The 24,108-nt window shown below is 41.2% G+C and overlaps 1 protein-coding gene across 1 annotated transcript; it reads right to left on the bottom strand.

The window, feature by feature from the left end:
- Nucleotides 1-2,112: 2,112 nt before the first annotated feature.
- On the bottom strand, nucleotides 2,113-23,162 carry LOC121553733 (cGMP-dependent protein kinase 2-like). The gene is made up of 18 exons (XM_041867084.2): nucleotides 22,533-23,162; nucleotides 21,109-21,275; nucleotides 20,495-20,608; nucleotides 18,854-18,959; nucleotides 16,030-16,093; nucleotides 15,856-15,933; nucleotides 15,548-15,642; nucleotides 15,089-15,157; nucleotides 12,842-12,940; nucleotides 12,513-12,663; nucleotides 11,583-11,719; nucleotides 9,793-9,882; nucleotides 9,531-9,672; nucleotides 9,272-9,435; nucleotides 8,839-8,961; nucleotides 6,295-6,357; nucleotides 3,330-3,396; nucleotides 2,113-3,213 (listed from the first exon to the last, which is right to left on the bottom strand). The coding sequence occupies exons 1-18, from the start codon at nucleotides 23,000-23,002 to the stop codon at nucleotides 3,118-3,120; spliced, it is 2,295 nt and encodes a 764-aa protein (XP_041723018.2). The 5' UTR covers nucleotides 23,003-23,162; the 3' UTR covers nucleotides 2,113-3,117.
- Between the last annotated feature and the right edge of the window lie 946 nt (nucleotides 23,163-24,108).

The following is a 24,108-nucleotide window of genomic DNA, read 5'->3' as shown; positions in this document are numbered from 1 at the left end:
TCCCTAAAATCTTTGTAAAGCACAATTTGAGTGGTTTAAAAAACAGCACACATTTCTACAAAGCCACATTTTCAAATAATGCCAATTCAATGATGAAATGACAAGTAATCCCCCCCAGAAAATGACATGCAGTGATATTGCTGTAAAAGGTTGTCAGTCGGTCATGCATCTGAAATATTTATTGTTTTTTCAATTTATTATGACGTCATCGCCATGGCTGTGTGACTACTTCCAAGAGCAACAACAACATTGAAAAATGTAAAGAGGTATCAGGTATCGAAAATATGTTTTATTATAAACAGAATAAATATTGTGTTAATTTTGGTAACATCTACAAAACCATATACTGCAATAGAGGTTTGCTCAATAAGTTAAGAGTGCACTTTATTTTAGGAGTTATGTAAAATACAGTAATGGCTGTATTATTATATCTTTGCACCTCAGTACCAACAATTGTTTCGCATGAATGGAAGGGAAATATATCCATCCAATATATCCATCCTCACAAATTTGCAGTACATTCAATGCAATGTGCCCCAAATTATTTGTCCAGGTTAAATAGAGGCCCAACCAATAAGGACCATCTTTCTATTTTGTATCTACAATGCATTTTCATTTACAGATTATTTACAACCACAATGACTTCCATCAGTTAGTGATACAATTGTACAAATGCCATACTGTATTTTGAGAAATGTATCTCAACTAATTCCCTAAACTGGCCCCTTCAGGAATAAAGTGGATTCATGATTTAATGCGCTGTTTTCCCAACCAAGCTGGATCAAAATAAAATAATGTATTTTGATCGGACCACACCAGGCAGATAAGGCATGATCGAAGGACAAAGCATGTGTGGAAGATTTGATAACTAACCATCGTGCTTATAGTCCCTTAATGCTGAGTATACATTTGATCAACAATTGGAGCACATTTGAAGCACAATTTCAAAAAGGAAATATAAACATACACTACATGGCCAAAAGTAAGTGGACACCCCTTCAAATTCGTGGATTCGGCTATTTCAGCCACACACGTTGCTGACAGGTGTATAAAATCGCGCACACAGCCATGCAATCTCCATAGACAAACATCGGCAGTAGAATGGCCTTACTGAAGAGCTCAGTGACTTTTAACGTGGCACCGTCACTTTCCCAACAAGTCAGTTGGGAAAGTAAGGCCCTGCTAGAGCTGCCCCGGTCAACTGTAAGTGCTGTTATTGTGAAGTGGAAACGTCTAGGAGCAACAACGGTTCAGCTGTGAAGTGGTAGGCCACACAAGCTCACAGAACGGGACTGCCGATTGTTGAAGTGCGTAGCGCATAGAAATCGTCTGTCCTCGGTTGCAACACTCACTGCCGAGTTCCAAACTGCCTCTGGAAGCAACGTCAGCAGAAGAACCGTTCGTTGGGAGCTTCATGAAATGGGTTTCCATGGCCGAGCAGCCGCACACATGCCTAAGATCACCATACGCAATGCCAAGCGTCGGCTGGAGTGGTGTAAAGCTCACCGCCATTGGCCTCTGGAGCAGTGGTAACGCGTTCTCTGGAGTGATTAATCACGCTTCACCATCTGGCAGTCCGACGGATGAATCTGGGTTTGGCGGATGCCAGGAGAACACTACCTGCCCCAATGCATAGTGCCAACTGTAAAGTTTGGTGGAAGAGGAATAATGGTCTGGGGCTGCTTTTCATGGTTCGGGCTAGGCCCCTTAGTTCCAGTGAAGGGAAATCTTAACGCAACAGCATACAATGACATTCTAGACGATTCTGTGCTTCCAACTTTGTGGGAACAGTTTGGGGAAGGCCCGTTCATGTTTCAGCATGACAATGCCCCTGTGCACAAAGTGAGGTCCATAATGAAATGGTTTGTCGAGATTGGTGTGGAAGAACTTGACTGGCCTGCACAGAGCCCTGACCTCAACCTCATCGAACACCTTTGGGATGAATTGGAACGCCGACTGCGAGCCAGGCCTAATCACCCAACATCAGTGCCCGACCTCACTAATGCTCTTGTGGCTGAATGGAAGCAAGTCCCTGCAGTAATGTTCCAACATCTAGTGGAAAGCCTTCCAAGAAGAGTGGAGGCTGTTATAGCAGCAAAGGAGGGACCAACTCCATATTAATGCCTATGATTTTGGAATGAGATGTTCGACGAGCAGGTGTCCACATACTTTTGGCCATGCGGTGTATCTACATTTTGGAAAGCTGAGAACATCCTAGAAGGTTGCTTGTTGTTGTTAAGGACACAAATGAGGCACACCACTGTCTGTCTGAGGGAAAGAAGGGAAGGGAGCACTGTCACTACCTCGCTCGCCAACTAAGGTGCATGAATTGAGGCGCAAACTGAAGTTGAAAGGAGATTCAGCAACTCTTGGAGGACAATGGAAGTAAATAAAAAAGCTTTTTTATTGTAAAACCAACATGTTTTGCCTTTGGCCTTCTTCATGGTTTTTACAGAAGTATTGTGTGTGAAAATATTGAGTGTAATATGTCAAGGACAATTGGTCAGATTTCTGCTACTTATTTAACCAATCACATCATATTTTGTTTAGCTTTTCTCATTGTGATTGGTCCCCGCGTCCATAGGAGGCCATTTTGAAATGTATAAAAGCCACATTTTTGTTCACTTCTGTAAAAACCCTGAAGCATTGGTTTTAATTGTAACAATAAATAATATTTTCTATTTATTTCCATTGTCCTCCAAGAGTTGCTGTCTGAAGGAAAGAACCCAATGGACTGAGATTACGGTTTTTGGCACTCAAAGTCTTTCAATCACTTGATGAATGTCCTTGTTGTCTCATGAGAGCTTCATGTGGCACTTGACACACTGTTCCTCCGGCCAAAAGCCTAAAATGCAATCCTTAAGAGGCAATCTTCTCCGTCTGCAGGCCAGAAAGGCAGCAACAGGCAGGCAGTCATGATGTCAAATGTATGGTAAGTATGGCAACCGCAGGGAAGAGATGGGATTACAGTATTCAGTCATGGCTGCTTCTGTGGAGTTTATTGTTTTAAGGCAGATAGCACAGTTCACTGCACTAGCGGAACACGAGCGTCAGGTAGTAGAGTGACACCACCTATTTGGAGACAAGGCTTTAGGGTGTAGAGGCTCCAGGGGCACCTCAGAAGTCCTTGTCCCAGCCTGACAGCTCATCTGGTGGCTCCTCCAGCTCTGGGGGGAAGATGTCAAAGTGGCTGTGGTCCAACGGCCCCTTCAGCTGGGAAGAGGAACATCAAAGAACACCAGTAAGATACAGTCACATCCAATAACTTCTTTAGCAGTCATGTGCTCTTTTATTTTGTAAATGGAATATTACGCATTGTAGCACTTCACCTCTCTCTTCAGTGGCGATATGAGCTTCTGGCGTCTCAGCCCCTCCCAGTTAAAGCCCTGGAACCATCTGCAGGACGTCACAAAGAGGCAGCTGTTAATTTTCTGTCAGAACTACAGATCCCATCATCCCCCAGTGCCTACACGCTACACCAGAACCAATACAATACAGCACAGTCTGTATACTGTAGATATTGCACACATGCACAAGTTACTCCACAAAGACAGCTCCCAGCCTACAGGACCCTATTTCAAGCAGTGGAAAAAAAATACAATTCTTCTACAGGAAGTCACACACACACTCACTCACGCACACACACACACACACACACACACAGGAGTATGCAATCATAGCAACACCAAAAACAGAATGACGTAGGTCTGCTAATAGGGTCACTAATGTTTTTATACCATTTTTACCAAACATCATTCGACCTTATAATTTGCTCTGTGAGTTAAAAACAAAACCATATTCCTCCTGCTTCAAACATTAGTGCTCTGATGACTTGAGAGGAAGCCAGCTCTGCCAGTCTTATGGTCTATTCAGGCTCTGCTCTGCTGAGTAGGGGCACAGCTGCACTCCTCATTCTCACGGCTAATTGCTCCCAGGTGAAAGTGCTGTTTGTTATGCAATACTGCCTGTTGTGACATGATTCTGAAGAGGAGGGAGGGGAAGGTGCTCATCACACAATTGTCTGCACAGTGCAGAAAGAATTTGACACCAATGGAAGTTTTAATACGGTTCTGATATTATTATGAATGGTGAGAGAATGATCCATTCCCAGCTAGCACATAACGTTCTGAGAACCATATGTTTCTTAGAGAGTGCGGTTGTCCTATGGTTATTTTGCATTCAACCTTCCCACAACGTTCTGGGAATGGTGCAGGATAGTTGCTTGGCTTTGGAACATTCTCAGTAAATTTAAGGAACTTGACAAAAAAAAATCATTAATTTAACAGAACGTTTCTAAAAGTTCAAACATGGTTACATTTAATTATATTTTTTGTAATGTTCTAGGAACGTTTTCCAACTGGTTTGACATTGGGAATGTTATCAAATAGTTCAGAGAATGTTAAGAAACAACATTCTTCTGTAGGAATTTCAGTACTTTAGCATAACATTTCCTACAGGTTTCCTCACGGTTCTATATAAAGTAATGTTCTCAAATTGTTCAGAGAACGTTAAGAAACAACGTTCTTTTGTGGGAATTTCAGTACATCATACATTTTTGTTGGATACCTGGATATTCGAAATACACTTTTTAAAAACTTTTTTTTTTACCTTAGCACTGCTGCGCAAGGGAGAGGCTGGTGCTCTATTGCTGCAGCTGTGGAGGTGCCGGTGAGACGGGAGCGAGCAGACAGCGGCAGAGAGAGAGACGCTACTCGGCTACAGCCAAGACTAGCTAACTTGTAGCTGCCACAATATTATTTATCATCCCATATAACAGTGCCTGTATTGACTGGAGTAGCCTAGCTAGACTGATTGATGCTACATTTGGCACTTTCTCCCCAACCCCATTCAGATAAAACAACAGCCTACCAGATGGTTGCTCTTTGTAGCCTACTCCTTCTCATTTTGCTAACTTTTAATTCCGTAATTTTATTCCATCTTGTGAACTCTCACTACGCATGTCATAAAAACTACATTGAAAAGTTTGGTGTTTTATTAAATTAATTATTTGAAATGTCATGATATATCCTTGTATGTAACAATGTCACATGGATATTTTAATTTAATTTAGAAAAAGCCTTTTCAGTGTTAAAATAGGCCTATACATTTTTGGGCCCAAAAATGAATACTCACACAAGTATTTGATTATTCGAATAACCGTGCACATCCCTAGTTCAAAGAACGTTCTAAGTTTAAGAAAACCTTCCATAAAAAACACAAGAAAACATTAGTAATGTTCTAAAGAATGTTCTAAGAATGCTAAAAACATACATTCCGTTCTCAGTGTCAACAAAACTCTCGCTATCCTCCATCTTGTTAAGGGTGTTCAGGTGTGTTGGCTACTCCACTAATTGGCCACACTTGATCTTAATGAGTGCTTGTTTCCTTTGAAATGGGGTCTGTTTGAATAGACTAAAATGAACAGCTTTGTATGAATAAAAAAAACATGGTATGTTAGCTCCATCCTGGTGGCGCAGTGGACTAATTCCATGGATAGAGAACAGAAGATCATAAGTTTGAATCTCACTGACACCATGTCACAATAAAACATAAATGTGTTTGCATTACAAATTTATTTCCATGTGTCCTATCTGTGCTTGGAGTTCAAAACAGTTAAACTAGGCTAGCAGTGTTATTAAAAGTCTTATTGAAATATTCAGTGAACGTTTTAAGGAAGTTATTTAAACATTTTGTTCAAAACATTCACAAAATTTAGAAAATGTTCTTAAAACGTTATTTACTTACCTTCAAATAACCTACCATTTCTGTTCTCAGATCACTAATAAAACCTCCCAGAAAAACGTTCAGGGAACCATAGTAAAATGTTCTCAGAACCTCCCTGCAACCTAAAACGTATGTTCCCAGGACAATACATTTTTTCTTCCGTTCTCAGAAAGTTTAATTTTTTATTTGTTTTACCGGTCAGGAAACGTATGACTTTGTTTCCGAGAACCAATGGGAAACCAAAAACGTACATTCCCACAACTTCCAAGGAACCAAATGTGCTAGATGGGTAACCTACTGGTTATGAAGGCACCACTGAGCAAGCTGTTAAACCTGAGCTGGATTCGTATTGCATTGGACCAGAAATCCATCAATGGATTAATCAGTTAAAGAACAGCAATTACAAATAATATATTTAAATAGTGCTTGTATCCTTGTATGGTGCATCATTAGTATCACAGTAGCTGATGAGTGTCTAGGATATAGGATCTGGCTAGGTGTTTAGTGGTATTGATGATGATAGGTGTGGAGTGGTGTTGATGATGCTTCATTAATAAGAAGTGGACCAACTTGTGTTTCTTAATGTCGATGATGCCGTTCTTCTTATTACCAAGCCTGTCCACAGGGTTGAGCCTAAGGGAAGGAAATTATGCATGGGTCTGTTATTGTTGACAACCATCTGGACAAACTGAATGCCGATAACATGATTGCAGCTAATACCCTATACACATGAAAGCAGGTTGATACAGTAGATATGACGCAGTCTGTTTGATTCAGAGCTGGTCTGGTTTGACATGTGATTTCCTGAAGACATCAATGCAGGCCACTCATGGACCAATAACTGTCAATGGTTTTTGTCTGGTCAATTACTACAGGCCCAATTGTTGTGTGACTGAGCTGGCCAAAGGATTTGAAACATGGTGCTCACTAGCATTATCCAGTAGCATACAGTGGCTTGCGAAAGTATTCACCACCCTTGGCATTTTTCCTATTTTACAACCTGGAAATAAAAATGATTTTTTGGGGGTTTGTATCATTTGATTTACACAACATGCCTACCACTTTGAAGATGCAAAATATTTTTTATTGTGAAACAAACAAGAAATATGACAAAAAAACAGAGAACTTGAGCGTGCATAACTATTCACCCCCCCCCCCCCAAAGTCAATACTTTGTATAGCCACCTTTTGCAGCAATTACAGCTGGAAGTCTATTGGGGTATTTCTCTATAAGCTTGGCACATCTAGCCACTGGGATTTTTGGCTATTCTTCAAGGCAAAACTGCTCCAGCTCCTTCAAGTTGGATGGGTTCCGCTGGTGTACAGCAATCTTTAAGTCATACCAAAGATTCTCAATTGGATTGAGGTCTGGGCTTTGACTAGGCCATTCCAAGACATTTAAATGTTTCCCCTTAAACCACTTGAGTGTTGCTTTAGCAGTATGCTTAGGGTCATTGTCCTGCTGGAAGGTGAACCTCCGTCCCAGTCTCAAATCTCTGGAAGACTGAAACAGGTTTCCCTGTATTAAGCGCCATCCATCATTCCTTCAATTCAGACCAGTTTCCCAGTCCCTGCCGATGAAAAATATCCCCACAGCATGATGCTGCCACCACCATGCTTCACTGTGGGGATGGTGTTCTCGGGGTGATGAGAGGTGTTGGGTTTGCGCCAGACATAGCGTTTTCCTTGATGGCCAAAAAGCTCAATTTTAGTCTCATCTGACCAGAGTACCTTCTTCCATATGTTTGGGGAGTCTCCCACATGTCTTTTGACGAACACCAAACGTGTTTCTTATTTTTTTCTTTAAGCAATGGCTTTTTTCTGGCCACTCTTCCGCAAAGCCCAGCTCTGTGGAGCGTACGGCTTAAAGTGGTCCTATGGACAGATACTCCAATCTCTGCTGTGGAGCTTTGCAGCTCCTTCAGGGTTATCTTTGGTCTCTTTGTTGCCTCTGATTAATGCCCTCCTTGCCTGGTCCATGAGTTTTGGTGGGCAGCCCTCTCTTGGCAGGTTTGTTGTGGTGCCATATTCTTTCAATTTTTTTAATAATGGATTTAATGGTGCTCTGTGGGATGTTCAAAGTTTCAGATATTTTTTTATTACCCAACCCTGATCTGTACTTCTCCACAACTTTGTCCCTGACCTGTTTGGAGAGCTCCTTGGTCTTCATGGTGCCGATTTCTTGGTGGTGCCCCTTGCTTAGTGGTGTTGCAGACTCTGGGGCCTTTCAGAACAGGTGTATATATACTGAGATCATGTGACAGATCATGTGACACTTTGATTGCGCACAGGTGGACTTTATTTAACTAATTATGTGACTTCTGAAGGTAATTGGTTGCACCAGATCTTATTAAGGGCGGCAGGTAGCTTAATGGGTAAGAGCGTTGTGCCAGTAACCGAAAGGTCGCTGGTTCTAATCCCCGAGCCGACTAGGTGAAAAATCTGTCTGTGCCCTTAAGCAAGGCACTTAACCCTAATTGCTCCTGTAAGTCGCTCTGGATAAGAGTGTCTGCTAAATGTATAATAAATAAATAAATACAAATAAATATTTAGGAGCTTCATAGCAAAGGGGGTGAATAGATATGCACGCACCACTTTTCCGTTATGTATTTTTTAGAATTATTTGAAACAAGTTTTATTTATTTTTTTCACTTCACCAATTTTGACTATTTTGTGTATGTCCATTACATGAAATCCAAATAAAAATCCATTTAAATTACAGCTGTAATGTAACAAGATAGGAAAAACGCCAAGAGGGATGAATACTTTTGCAAGGCACTGTATCGGTAGAATATAAACATGTTATTTTGTCAGCTGAAATGGTGATGCAAATAAGGGTTGCACTACAGAGTATTATTTTTTTGTGTTGGCTTTACCTCAAACAAAGTAGACAGACAGACACACTGCTTAGTTCATTCAACTACAGCCTCTAATCATCAGAGGCACAAACCCCTACTGGGTTAATAGGCATAGCCTATAGTCTCCAATTTCCCATCTCCCCAAAAGGTGTGTGTTTGTATGTGTGTGATTAATAAAAATGACTAATAGTAAGTTGTCCCTGACAACATTTCTATTGGCAAGCACGGCAGCAGTTTGTGATGCCACAGCCACATACTTGCAGAGTCTCCTGATAAGGTCATCAGGGCGCTTGCTGATCCTCTTGGGGAAGTCAACCTTTTCAATCCCATGGAGGACCATGGTGTAGATCTTAATGGGGTCGGTTCCGGAAAAGGGCGGACTAAAATAGGTACAAAACAGAAATTTAGGGTTCCTGTTAATGGTGACTATAGCAACAAAAAAATAATGGTTTTATGGACATGCTGGAAACACTTAGACACACTGTATATCTAATGCAGCACAAAAAGCTATCTCAAATAGTCTCTCATACACTCAACCTCTCCATGTCAAGCTGGTTACCATGGTTGCCAAATGGGGCCCTAATGCCTAATGGTTCCTCTCAGAGTTAAGTGTTCGTAGAGACAAATTCAAGAGCAGCACCATTTTTACTATTACTGTGAGCCACATGTCAGACTGTCATAGTGACTCACCTGCCTGTCAGCAACTCAAAGATGAGGATCCCCAGAGACCAGCAGTCAGCTCCAAAGTCATGGCCCTTGTTCATGATGACCTCTGGAGCCACATACTCTGGGGTCCCACAGAACGTCCATGTCTTCTTCCCCAGGCCTATCCTCTTAGCAAAACCAAAGTCAGCCTGAGGAAACAGACAGATACTGTAACATGAACATATTGTACATGAATATGTACAAACAACTGAAAATGAGCAGTGATCAAATGAAGGTCTATCACCATTTTGACATAGCCTTCTGCATCCAGTAGTAGGTTCTCAGGTTTCAGGTCTCTGTAGATGATTCCTCTGGCGTGGAGGTAGTCAAAGGCTTCCAGGACACAGGCAATGCAGAAGCGGGCTGTCTGCTCCTCAAAGGAACTCCTGTATCACAGCCAAGGCCAACATTCAGACACATACTAGGACTTAATACTGATGATTGATTGGTATTATTGATTCCAGGCTTTTGGGTGTTTTAGCAGATGTAAAACAACCTACACTCACATGTCCCGTAGTATACTCCACAGCTCCCCACCCAGGCAGACCTCCAGTAGCATGTACACATACTTGTCATCTCGGAATGTCCGAAACAACCTGGAACACAAAGTGACATTTAGAGGACCATCTGAACAATACTACTGTTCTGGGGTTCTTAAAGACATGAGTGCTTGAGAGAGGTCTTCTGCTCTGCAGTATATTTCTTTGGATGAAGTACTTTCAAGCAGTTAAGCTGCCATTTGTTTGCCTTGGATCTGTTTGTCAATTGAGGCTGAAGCAGATGGAGAGAAAGGACCATTTTGAGAGTGGGAAAAGAGAGATGTGTGAGGATGGATATTGCACTCAAACGGAACATTCCTTTTTGGGTGGCAGTTGGAAGCAGTGTTTGCCCAGGACTTCTATCCTTGAATGTCACAGGGCAAATAAATCAAACCTCAGTCTACACTCAGTGGTGAGACCCCGGACAAACTGACATTCTTTAAAGGGACTCCTTAGCAATTCCTTCCGGACCATAGAGAGGGGCCTCTATGAGTACAAAACCTATACGATTTTTTACATGGTAGGCCTTGCAAACATCAATATGTGTTTGCAAGGCCTACCATGTTCATATAAAGTACTTGCCTTTCACGATGTAATGCTCATATCACTTTTGTTATGATTGTCTTACATTTTAGTCATTTTAGCAGATGCTCTTATCCAGAGCGACTTACAGTTAGTGAGTGCATACATTTTTTTTTCATGTCTTCTCATTTGTTAAAATAGCTTTTACTATTACTTAATCCAACTGCTCTTGAACTGACATTCTTTAAAGGGACTCCTTAGCAACTCCTTCCGGACCATAGAGAGGGGCCTCTCTCTCGTAAGAGAGAACTACTTCTTGTTTCAAGGTCAACACCATTCACTTCCACAGTCCCTGAGAGCTGACCTAAGATACAAAGTCTTGTATCTTGTCTGTATAGGCTATTCAGTGAAATGAGACCTTTCACTTTCAAGTCATGGGAGTCAAGGCAATGGAACCATATCACTTGGGAAAAAATAAACATCCCTTTGTCGAAAACTAGAGAAAATCATGAGCATAATATTTGTTTCATGATCTTAAAAATCAAATAAAAGTATGTAGGGAAGACTGATTTAGGCAGCTACTGCCTCATTTATATTACATATTTGACTTTCTGTTTGAAACCACACTCTAAACATGCATTATTCATAGACTAGATAAATACAATACATGTTTTATTAATTTCCATTGTGTGTGGTCTGAACAACAATGAATTTGTCCTTCACTTAACTGTTCATTTATGCATTCAGTGGATACACATGAGGTCCTACTTTGCATAAATCGACCTACTGCGACTAAATGATATTGTATGACCAAATGTTGTTTTCCTCAAACAGTACAAGAGCATCTTTCAAAAAGCAATTGATGATGGGAAATAGAGTACAAAACCTATAAGATTTTTTACATGGTAGGCCTTGCAAACATCAATATGTGTTGTCTCCCTCTTGCTCTTGGGGTGAACTTGATTGTCATAAGGTCCATTTCACTGTATCATTCCAGGTGACAGCAGTCTGGATGAATGGGTAACTTGTGTTCTATTCATATTGGAACTCCTTCACACCGCTACAAACATGTATCATGTAAAGTACTCTAGGAAAACCATGCAGTTGTCAAAGCTTGAACAAAAGCATGAATAAAAAGCTTTGAATGTTTACAATGCTTTGGGGACTCTGCAATGGGCAGTGTTGTCTGAAAACAAACCTTGAGGACCAGAGCAGCATGAACACATGACACAGACCTGACTATGAAGTGTGATTTGGTCTGCTGAAGGATGTTCTTCTCAGAGTAGATGTGCTCCTGTTGTCTTGTGTCCACAATGTGCTTCTTTTTAATACACTTCAGAGCAAATGTGGAGTCTTCATCTCTCAGTTTCACCTGCAATAAAACAATTACTCATATTGTTTACATATACACTGAGTATACCAAACATTAGGAAAACCTTCCTAATATTGAGTTGCCCCCCCCTTTCAATTTATAAAAGAATTTAAAACTGTGTAGATTCACCACCATTCACCACCACCATCTACCCCCAAAATGTCCAACCAAAGGGGAAACTACACTGAGTGTACAAAACATTAAGAAAACCTTCCTAATATTGATTTGCACCCTCGCCTTTTGCCCTCAGAACAGCCTCAATTCGTCGTGGCATGGACTCTACAAGGTGTCGAAACGTTCCACAGGGATGCTGGCCCATGTTGACTCCAATGCTTCCCACAGTTGTGTCAAGTTGGCTGGATGTCCTTTGGGTGGTGGACCATTCTTTATACACACGGGAAACTGTTAAGTGTGAAAAACCCAGCAGCGTTGCAGTTCTTGACACAAACCGGTAAGCCTGGCACCTACTACCATACCCCGTTCAAAGGCACTTAAATCTTTTGTCTTGCCAATTCACCCTCTGAACGGCACACATACACAATCCATGTCTCTGTCTCAAGGCTTTAAATTCCTTCTTTAACCTGTCTCCTCCCCTTCATCTACACTGACTGAAGTGGATTTAACAAGTGACAACAATAAGGGATCATAGATTTCATGGAAAAAGCAGGTGTTCTTAATGTTTTGTATACTCAGTGTATGTTAAATTGTTTTTATATCAACTGTAGGCCTATGCCCTATGCTGCTGTTTTCGACATTGCTCCGGGTGGTGTGACCCAAACATCAGGCCACTCACCAGCTCTACTCGGCCGAAGCCGCCCATGCCCAGTGTCGCTATGACCTCCAAGTCCTGGAAGGGGTCATGGGTAGGGATGACGGCGATCCTCTCCCTGAGCCGACACACCTCCTGGGCCTCTGGGGACGAGTCGATAAGGGGGGTGATGGGCCTGTGGAAGGAGGGGGGAGGGGGAATCATTTGAGTTTAATGGTGCACTCCTAAATATCTGTTTCTGCACACAGTGAGGCCCTAAAGTTTCTGGGGTGGGTGGGTATTTGTAAATGTAACTGCCATTTGTTATTTGAATTATGTGTGGTAACAGTAATTTTGTGGCCTCCACTACTCACAGTGCATTTCTCCTCTCGTCGCGTCGGGAGAGCTCTTCGACGTATTCCTTCAGGTATGCCTGCAGTTCCTCATAAGTGCCCACCATCTGGTTGAAGTTGCTGGAGAGGTAGCATACTGTTTTTTTCCCAATCGTTTTGGTGCAATTTTCACAAATAATGTGGTACATTTTCACAACTCTTAGTACAAAACTCAAAATAGATCATCAAAAAAGCAGTTCTTTCAAAACTCAAAACACATTATCAATTGGCTGAGTACAACACACAAAATCATACAGTCACTTTTTCACCAAACGTAATCAGTGTTTCATCTAGAAATACATGTTTCGCATTGCAACGCATGTTCATATAAAGTACTTGCCTTTCACGATGTAATGCTCACATAACTTTTGTTATGATTGTCTTACATTTTACATTTTAGTCATTTTAGCAGACGCTCTTATCCAGAGCGACTTACAGTTAGTGAGTGCATACATTTTTTTTTTCATGTCTTCTCATTTGTTAAAATAGCTTTTACTATTACTTAATCCAACTGCTCTTAATTGATAATCAATTAACCATTTTGTAAACCTATAGATTTTTTACTGATTTGTCTACTATATACAGATTTGGAGAATTACATAATTAAAATGTATGTTTGTAAAGTATAAACATAAATTATGATATATACTGTAATGTACAATTATGATCATGACTACTATGATTTGACTCAGTAATTTTTAACAAAATTGGATATTGACAAGAACAGAGATGTACTGTATGTAACAAATGCATCCCCTATACAGTACAAATTAAGTTAATGGGGTCTTCTACTGAGGGTTTTTTACACTGCTTTCTTAAAATTGCATTGGCCAACAGAGTACTGTAATACATGCCATTTACGTAGCAGACGCTTTTATCCAAAGTAACAGCAGTAAGTCCATACATTTTTGTATTTGACCCCAGTAAGAATTTAACCCACAACCCTGGTGTTGCTAGTGCCATTCTCTAACCAACTGAGCCACACAGGACCCCTACAATACATAAGTACAATACAATACTGTAAAATGCAATACATGATTACCATACATATTGACTACTCGTACCGTTCAAATGCCTGGATAACGTGGGGGAAACATCTCCATTTGTGCAGCCATATCTGAAGATGGTGTGGTAGGGCTTAGGCCTCTACTTGGGTCCTACAATGCTGCACACCTCATTGAGTTCCTCAATGAGATTGAGCAGGCCTGTCAAGGTGAAGGGTTCATGTATGTCATTTTGTGGGACAATGTCAGGTTCCACCATGCAGAGGTGGTTCAGGCATGGTTTTGTGCCCATCCCCGATTCCTGAACCAATACCTGCCCTCATATTCTCCTTTCCTCAACCCTATTGAGGAATTATTTTCAACATGGAGGTGGAAGGTGTATGATCGTCATCCACATGAGCGTGCCACCCTCCTTCAGGCCATGGATGAGGCATGCGATGACACCAACCATGACCAATGTCAGACTTGGATTCGCCATGCCAAAAGGTTTTTCCCCAGGTGCATGAACAATGAGGACATACACTGCAATGTGGATGAGAACCTTTGGTCAAACGCTCAAGACAGGCTTGATGCAAACTAGTGCTGCTAAACATGATGTTTCTTTCATTTCTTTCATTTGATTACATTGTGAAAGATGTCTTCAATGATCACACCTTTGATCACTCATGGGATAGAAATGGTGGAAATTTGATGTTCAGTCAATTTTAATGGGTAGTGCAAGTATATTGCCTAATGTGAAAACAATGTAATGTACTGTAATTTACAGTACTATAGCATATTACTTTCAGGACTTCAAAGGGCAATTTTGAAACATGTATCTTGTATTTTTTTCCTATTGGATTTACTGGTTGTTAAAACAGCTAAATTGAGAAGATATCATTATGTTGTTTTGGTGATTAAACCAATGTACTCATTATATTTCACAGTAAACGTATATTTTGGACCAATGGTTGTGTGGTGAAAGATGTCTCCAAACAAAATGAATGCACAATGAAAGATTTAGAATGTAAGACTGTCTGCATTACAAGTATGACCAGTTTGGAGTGTTGTACTAAGAGGTTTGAAAATTCACCACATAGTTGTGAAAATAGTACCAAAGCGATAAATGGAAAATGTCAACACACGACTGTTGTTTAATTTCAGTATGTGTGTATGCGTGTATGAGTGTTTGTGTGTGTGTGTGTGTGCGCATGCGTCTGTGTGTGTGTGCAATGAAGCTACTCACTCTCTGTCCACCACCAAGCACTGTGTGTCATTCTCAGTGGAAATGATGTTTGCTGAACGCACATCCTCACTGGAAAGAGACAGACAGTCACATTTAAATCAGCAGAACTACACAGAACTGAAACCAATTGAAATTCACCACAGAATCATACAATAGCTGTTTGATAATGCATGTCTTTGTCACCAGACTAACATTCCACGACCCACTACTCTACAATATTGTGAAAGGATTTGATTGAAACTGAAGCGGTAAAATGTGTGGATTGTCAGTCAGGGGGCTAGCCTTAAGAATTGATTGATATACTGCAGGACAAATACATTTTAACATGGGAGAATGAGGGAACCCACAGTACAATGCTACAAGTGTGTTTGAACTTGGTGCTCAAGACAAACCAGGCCAGAGCGATTTTGCCCATTGAACATTTTGAATCGGCCAAAGAGATCAGTAAACAGCTCTTACCTTATGAGGGCTTTTTCTCCAAAGTAGTCACCCACACCCAGAGTCTTTATCTCCTGAGGCTCAGCACAGCCCTCTGTGGTCTGAGTGACACACACCTGGGCAGAAAACACAGCATGTTAAGTGCTATCTCTTTTTCCCGTGATCCAAAATGGCTGACTTGTCTGCACTAAGATTGCATGTTTTCTGCAATAAGATTGCATGATCTATCATGGTTTGATAAGAGATTTAACTTCTCTGTAATGCCAGATAGGAATGTGACTCTTTACAGCAACAAAGATGAACAATGACATTTGGGTCCTTTCTCTTACCTCTCCTTTAGCTATAATGAAGAAAGTGTTCCCTTCCTCACCCTCCCGAATGATATACTCTCCTTTATCAAAATAGTCCTAGGAATGAGACAAAATATTAACTTTTTATATCAACAAATCTTCCCAAATCACCAGTTATGAAAAAGTCTGATTAGAAAAACAGTAAAGGCTCACAATTTCTAGACAGTCAACGATTTTGGCAAGCTTCTCTTCTGGCAGGTCTCTCAGCAGAGATACACTGTACAAGGTAAGTACACAGAGATAGTTATTGGGAAAAACATGCGGCTAATAATGTTGATTTAGCAATGTGACATATTGCCAACAACTTCAAAGATAACCTTGTTGAGCTAAATCCTAACGTAATAGTATACAGTCAGGTCCAAAATTATTGGCACCCTTTATAAAGATGAGCAAAAAAGACTGTATTAAATAAATAATACAAATACTGAGCTACAGTTGAAGTCGTAAGTTTACATACACTTAGGTTGGAGTCATTAAAACCTGTTTTTCAACCACTCCACAAATGTCTTGTTAACAAACTATAGTTTTGGCAAGTCAGTTAGGACATCTACTTTGTGCATGACACAAGTAATTTTTCCAACAATTGTTTACTGACAGATTATTTCACTTATAATTCACTGTATCACAATTCCAGTGGGTCAGAATTTAACATACACTAAATTGACTGTGCCTTTAAACAGCTTGGAAAATTCCAGAAAATGATGTCATGGCTTTAGAAGCTTCTGATAGGCTAATTGACATAATTTGAGTCAATTGGAGGTGTACCTGTGGATGTATTTCAAGGCCTACCTTCAAACTCAGTGCCTCTTTGCTTGACATCATGGGAAAATCAAAAGAAATCAGCCAAGACCTCAGAAAATAAATTGTAGACCTCCACAAGTCTGGTTCATCCTTGGGAGCAATTTCCAAACGCCTGTAGGTACCACGTTCATCTGTACAAACAATAGTACGCAAGTATAAGCACCACGGACCACACAGCCGTCATACCGCTCAGGAAGGAGACGCGTTCTGTCTCCTAGAGATGAACGTACTTTGGTGCAAAATCAATCCCAGAACAACAGCAAAGGACCTTGTGAAGATGCTGGAGGAAACAGGTACAAAAGTATCTATATCCACAGTAAAACGAGTCCTATATCGACATAACCTGAAAGGCCTCTCAGCAAGGAAGAAGCCACTGCTCCAAAACCGCCATAAAAAAGCCAGACTACGGTTTGCAACTGCACATGGGGACAAAGATCGTACTTTTTGGAGAAATGTCCTCTGGTCTGATGAAACAGAAATAGAACTGTTTGGCCATAATGACCATCGTTATGTTTGGAGGAAAAAGGGTGTGGCTTGCAAGCCGAAGAACACCATCCCAACCGTGAATCATGGGGGTGGCAGCATCATGCTGTGGGGGTGCTTTGCTGCAGGAGGGACTGGTGCACTTCACAAAATAGATGGCATCATGAGGAAGGAAAATTATGTGGATATATTGAAGCAACATCTCAAGACAGGAAGTTAGAGCTTGGTCACAAATGGGTCTTCCAAATGGACAATGACCCCAAGCATACTTCCAAAGTTGTGGCAAAATGGCTTAAGGACAACAAAGTCAAGGTATTGGAGTGGTCATCACAAAGCCCTGACCTGAATCCTATAGAACATTTGTGGGCAGAACTGAAAAAGCCAAAATTCACCCAACTTATTGTGGGAAGCTTGAAGAAGGCTACCCAAAACGTTTGATCCAAGTTAAACAATGTAAAGGCAATGCTAACAAATACTAATTGAGTGTATGTAAACTTCTGACCCACTGGAAATGTGATGAAATAAATAAAAGCTGAAATAAATCATGCTCTCTACTATTATTCTGACATTTCACATTCTTAAAATAAAGTGGTGATCCTAACTGACCTAAGAGAGGGAATTTCTACTAGGATTAAATGTCAGGAACTGTGAAAAACTGAGTTTAAATGTATTTGGCTAAGGTGTATGTAAACTTCCGACTTCAACTGTATATATTGTATGCTCCTAAAAATTGGGAAACTATATTATTTTATCCTAATACAATTGCTTAGAGAAAGAGATTTTTTTCTCTCAAAAAGATAGGAGTCAAAATAATTGGCACCCCTGTTTTAAATACCTTACGACACAAAACCCACCACTGGTGTGCGTGGCCAAATAGCTCTATTTTCATGTTATCCAACAAATATAAACGCCTGGAGTTTGCTAAACAGCACTGGGACTTGGATTGGAACCAGTGCTATGGTCAGATTATATGAAAATAGAGCTCTTTGGCCATGCACACCAGTGATGGGTTTTGCTTCGAAAGAAAGATGCATATGAGAAAAGAACCCCATGTTATGGGGCTATTTTGCTTCCACTGGTCCTGGGGCCCTTGTTAACGTCAACGGCATCATGAACATTACCCAGTACGAGGACATTTTAGCCAAGAACCTGGTTGCCTCTGCCAGTAGGCTGAAACTTTGCAGCAAGTGGATCTTCCAGCAAGACAATAACCCCAAGCACACATCAAAATCAATGGCCGACTGTGGTTTTGAATTGAAGAGGGCAGTCCATAAGCGCAGACAAAGGATATCAAGGATCTGGAAATATTCTGTATGGAGGAATAGTCTAAGATCCCTACCAATGTGTTCTCCAATCTCATAAAACATTTTAGAAAAAGTCTCAGTGCCGATATCCTCACAAGATGAGATATTGAAAGGTATTGAAAACAGGGGGGGGCAATAACTTGTTAAACAAAATCTCTTTCTCTGAGCAATTGTATTAGGATAAAATAGAATTCTCCAATTTCTTTGAGCATACAATATAGCTCGGGAGTTGTATTATTTATTTTATACAGTCTTTTTTGCCCATCTTTATCAAGGGTGCAAAAAATGTCAGACCTGACTGTATATGCGTTCGCAACTCAAACTGTCATGCAATCTCCCATTTACATCAATGCCTGTTTCAGGCTTGAGGACCAAGCCCCTACATGTACCTGCGTAGGAAGCTGAAGTACTCTTCTTGCGTGGCCTGTGTAGACTTCATCATAATACTCTGGAAGGTCTGGCGGTCCAGAGCCCAGATATGAGCCTGGGATACAGCTGGGTATTAGAAATCACAAGTCCAATCAACACACCATATCAGATCAGACATTCACAGGGCCAGGTACTCTTATAATGTTATATGAGTTGGCCAAACATTGCATGAACATTTACTCATTTTAATATCTGAAAAAGGTATGGTGACTAAACTGCTTGGAGTAACCCTGGATTGTAAACTGTCAAGGTCAAAACATGTTGATACAACAGTAGCTAGGATGGGGAGAAGTCTGTCCATAATAAAGCGCTGTTCTGCCTTTTTAACAACACCATCAACAAGGCAGGTCCTACAGGCTCTAGTTCTGTCGCACCTGGACTACTGTTCAGTCGTGTGGTCAGGTGCCACAAAGAGGGACCGCGGAAAATTACAACTGGCTCAGAACATTAGGTAACTGCTTGCATCAGTTACCTAATGTGGAATAGAGTTCCATGTAGTCATGGCTCTATGTAGTACTGTGGGCCTCCCATAGTCTGTTCTGGACTTGGGGATTGTGAAGAGAACTTTGGTGGCATGTCTTGTTTTTGTAAGAAGTGTTGACATGCTGAATGCACCGAGGTGTCTGTTTAAACTACTAGCACACAGCTCAGACACCCATTCATACCCCACAAGACATGCCACCAAAGTTCTCTTCACAATCCCCAAGTCCAGAACAGACTATGGGAGGCCCACAGTACTACATAGAGCCATGACTACATGGAACTCTATTCCACATTAGGTAACTGATGCAAGCAGTAGAATCAGATTTTAAAAACAGATAAAAACACACCTTATGGAACAGCGGGGACTGTGAAGAGACAGACACACGGGCACAGACACACATACACATGATAAGACACGCACACTACACACACGTACACACTAAATGTATTGGGTAAAGTGCTATGATATGTAATGTCATGTAATATTTTAAATTGTGTATATAACTGCCTTAATGTCTTGGCAGCAGCTAATAGGGATCCTTAATAAATACAAAAATACAAATACTATTCTATGCAAGATTAGAGGAAGCACCTGTTGACTAGGAGACTGTGTGAGATTTGCATATTCTAATTAAGCAATAAGGCACGAGAGGGTGTGGTATATGGCCAATATACCATGGCTAAGGGCTGTTCTTATGCATGACGCAACGCTAAGTGCCTGGATACAGCCCTTAGCCGTGGTATATTTCCAATATACCACAAACCCCAGAGGTGCCTTATTGCTATTATAAACTAGTTACCAACGTAATTAGAGCAGTAAAAATAAATGTTTTGTCATACCTGTGGTATACCACAGCTGTCAGCCAAATCAGCATTCAGGACTCGAACCACCCAGTTTATATTGAGGTTTTAATAGTCCCTTGGTGACTTCTCATAAAATCATGTGCTGCCATGCTGCTTTGCCTCATACATGGATAATTTTGTATGTCATATGCATGGTTTGTTGCATGATATGCACTTGATTATGAACACTTTGTTTATGATGTGTGTGGGGAAGTACTGTATCTTAAAGGGGAATCAAATCCTCTCATTCTACAGACTCTACTAGTTAAACTCACCTTTCACTGTAGCAGTTCTCTTACAGTTGTACAATATAGCCAACTCTCCAAAGGCAGTCCTGGGACGCATCTCTCCGAGCAATTTGCCGTTCTGCATGACCTCTAGCAGGCCATCTGAAGAGAAAAAACCTAGCATGAGTATAGACAAATAGCTAAATATATGCTGTGTAAGTATAACTATAATATATGCTGTGTAAGTGCTATAACCCACAGGCAACCCCCCTTGTGAAGAAGTTACAAAAGTTGTAATCTCCTGTGGGAAGATTCTGTATGTAGACCGAAGAATCTGCCGGGACTGAATGGGATGCATGAGACAATGAGTAGCACTTGGATTATTATTTGTGGGTTTTCGTCACGTTATTTGGACATTATTTGGACAGGATTGGGCGAAGGTGGTTCTTAAACTGCTTCGCCTTGAGAACATTGCATGGATCGGAGGGTGGGGGTGGGGGTGGGGGTTCTTTGGCTGAGAGTTTCCTTTTGCGAGGGTGGAGAACTTTTTGCCGGAACTCTCAATTTCTAACACATATGAACACATAAGTCAATCATGCAGCAGACCAAATTACGCGAGATTTTACTTCTGGGTTAACAGAGATTAATAAAGTTGATATGACCTGCCAGCACATAGAGGTAGTTCCCTGGTTCTCCCTCCTGGATGACCAGTTGGCCCTCAGTGTAGATCCTCTCATACATGCAGTCCACCATCTCCCTCATGTGCTGCGGATCCAGCTTCTTCAGGAAGTCATTATTCATGATGGCATCATTGATCAGCTTCTTGGTGCTGGGAGCAGGAGGAGCACAGATAAGAGGTACAGAGAAACACCTCCAAGTAGACACTCTCTACTTTTAGAAGTCAAGGTTTTTTTCACCTCCAAATCAATATTCATCCAACATTCAAATATCATAATTTTATTTTGAATAATATAGTTTTATTGCCTCTGGCTAACTTTTCTGAACTAAATGATTCCATTTATTACACACGTACAGTAACAATGCATGCAGTGAGGTACTGGGATAGCACCCTCATGAGCAGATTTCACATTATTTCACCTTAAACAGCCCCCTAAACCCAACATACAATAGGGCTGCTAACTGGTGGTTGAGTGTACACGACCATGAGTAAATGCTTAAGTTAATCACAAGATACTTTCAATCAGGCCATTACTACTGTATTTTTACTACAGCATTCATGTTAGATTTTCATAGATGGACAAAGCGCTATATTTTCCCGTCTCTAAACCAGTCACGTAGAAGGAGACAAACAGTTAATGTAGTACCATTAGGCGTGTCAGTTTCCCTCTGCATCCCTCTTAACTATAAGGCCTCTAATTATTACATCAGACAGCCGAGGGCCAGTCCATTAACCTAAAATGGACCTGGTGAATGGACTAAAGCAGGAGAGTAGGGGGCAGGCAACCGAGGTCTGCTTAATTAAAGCCATAATGATCCAGTCCATGCATATTGCATATAGATGCTCATGGCTTTGTTTCCCTGTGTGCCTTCCTATTATCCCCAATGTTAATACAGGCTTTCAAATCTCCTTGGAGTGGCAGACACTACAAAGGCTTGGACAGAGCTCCATACCGTCTTATCCTTTCAAGAGGAGGATTGGGCCGGGATTCAATCCGATTCAATCCGATTTGGACAATGTGCCATTTAAAGGTAATTTACAATTAAGACGACATATGCAGTGTTTACCCTGAATGTGGTATCCGCAAACGCAGGGACATTGCCTTTAAAATGTGCATTGCGGACAAAGTGTGATCGGATTGAATCCCGGCCTTGGTTCTTTTATGTGCATGCACAGTAGCCTACACCAGACCCGCTGAGTACAAATAATGATTCAAGGTAGGCTTTATTATCGCAGATCCAGCTGATTGCTTTTAAACTTTGGGGAACATTTCTGCTTGCATGTCATGACATGTGGCCCATTATCACATACTGTACAATGCAACTGGGTTTATATGTGTTTCTGGAATTATTAACCCTCCAATAACCTCAACAATATTGTGTGGTTCTGTCGATCTCTGACACCCACCTGGAGGCCTTGCGAACACTAGCCCTCTCTATGGACACATGGTGGGCTCTGAAACCCCCACAGAAGTGCCCTGAGGTGGGCTCGGCCGACACGCCCTCCTTGGCCTTGAGCCTGCGGTGGACCTCTACAGCCACCCTGTGGAAGCGGGTGGGACCCTGGTTGATGACACTGAGCATGCGGTGGCAGTTGGGAGCCGGAGGGGAGCGGCCTAGGCTGTTGTAGCCGATGGCATCCTGAAGCTTTTCTATCTGGGAGACTTTAGCCTCCAGCTCTCTCTGCAGGCTCTGCAGCTGCAGCTCCTGGGTGTTGAACTCCTGGTCCCTCTGGGCCAGCTCTTCTTCCAGGTGGGCTATCCTGAGCCTCAAGGGCTCCGTGTCACACACCTTGAGGCTGGAGGCCAGGCAGCTGTCTTCTGGCCGTGGGGCTTTGATTGAACCGTTGCCCATGGCCAGCTGTTGGCTGGCCACCATAGGAAAGCTCTTGGTCACCCTTGTCTAGTCACTGATAGGTCTCCGTCCGGTGGCCGGTAAAACGTATAGGAATTTATTTATGTTATGCTTTTTGCTATAACGCCTTTAGGAATACAAATAGATGTGATGAGCAACAGAGAATCTTGAATCCACAGGAGACACATGCCTAGGATCCTATTTCATCAACTAACTATCTCTAAAGACGATAACAGCATAAATGGGATTAGGTTTAACCTCCAATTAATGAAACTTGTGAAAAAATGGTGTACATGACTGTGAAAATAAGGAAAACTAGATTTCTGCATTCATTGCACAGAACTGATACATTATCCTATAACATACATGTTGCCATAACTGAGATACAAAGTATCAATATATCTTGAGAACGTTATTCTAGAGAATGCAATTAATACACATAATTCTTAGCTCTAGTTAGATCCTGTATGGATATCATGTCTTAGCTACACATTCTATGGTATTTTAACACCGACATGCATATGCTGCAGAAACACCACAATAATAATAGCAAATGCTCTTATCCTCCAGAGCGATTTACAGTTAGTGCATTTATCTGAGACAACCACATCACAGTCATATATGTAAGTAAATCATTAGATAAGTTCACTTCACACAGTCACACATCCTGTTTCCTATCATAGCCTAAATTTAATTGCACGACAATATTCCAAAACAATACCATATCTATCGAATTTGAGCGAGCAAACGGCTATTTTACACACAATATCGTGGAATACGTACCCGATTCCTCGAAATGTAATGCAGTAGGCTATTTCATAAAAGCTATGAACGAGCCACTCCAGGTGTTCAAACACCTGCAGAAAAGAAGGCCATCTCCTTTGAATGGACTGTGATCTGTGACATCCTCCTCAAAAGCTTGTTCTCGTTATGTTGAGTACTGATGTGGGAATAATGGTACTTCTACTCAGTCCAATAACGGCAAAAAAGAATAAAACATCTGTTTTGCATTTGGCTACCCCTGGTGGTCGCATGGTGTTTATCAATGTAGAAACAGTTATTAAATACTGGCCAGATTCGCACATTGCATTGATACTGTAAGTTTAAATATAGGCGTGTCTTGATTACCT

Source organism: Coregonus clupeaformis, chromosome 37, assembly GCF_020615455.1.
Source record: "Coregonus clupeaformis isolate EN_2021a chromosome 37, ASM2061545v1, whole genome shotgun sequence".
Taxonomy (NCBI): Eukaryota; Metazoa; Chordata; class Actinopteri; order Salmoniformes; family Salmonidae; genus Coregonus; species Coregonus clupeaformis.
Note: the sequence above shows the minus strand (reverse complement) of the source record. Positions and strands in the feature narration are given on the sequence as shown.

What these genes read in the sequence shown, in the direction of transcription:
- LOC121553733 (XM_041867084.2), bottom strand. Translation starts at nt 23,002, where the DNA reads ATGGTGGCCAGCCAACAGCTGGCCATGGGCAACGGTTCAATCAAAGCC. An exon ending in GACGAGAGGAGAAATGCACT is followed by an intron (nt 12,664 to 12,841) that starts GTGAGTAGTGGA and finishes CTCCTTCCACAG; the next exon opens with GCCCATCACCCCCCTTATCG. An exon ending in CAGAAGGCTATGTCAAAATG is followed by an intron (nt 9,436 to 9,530) that starts GTGATAGACCTT and finishes CTGTTTCCTCAG; the next exon opens with GCTGACTTTGGTTTTGCTAA.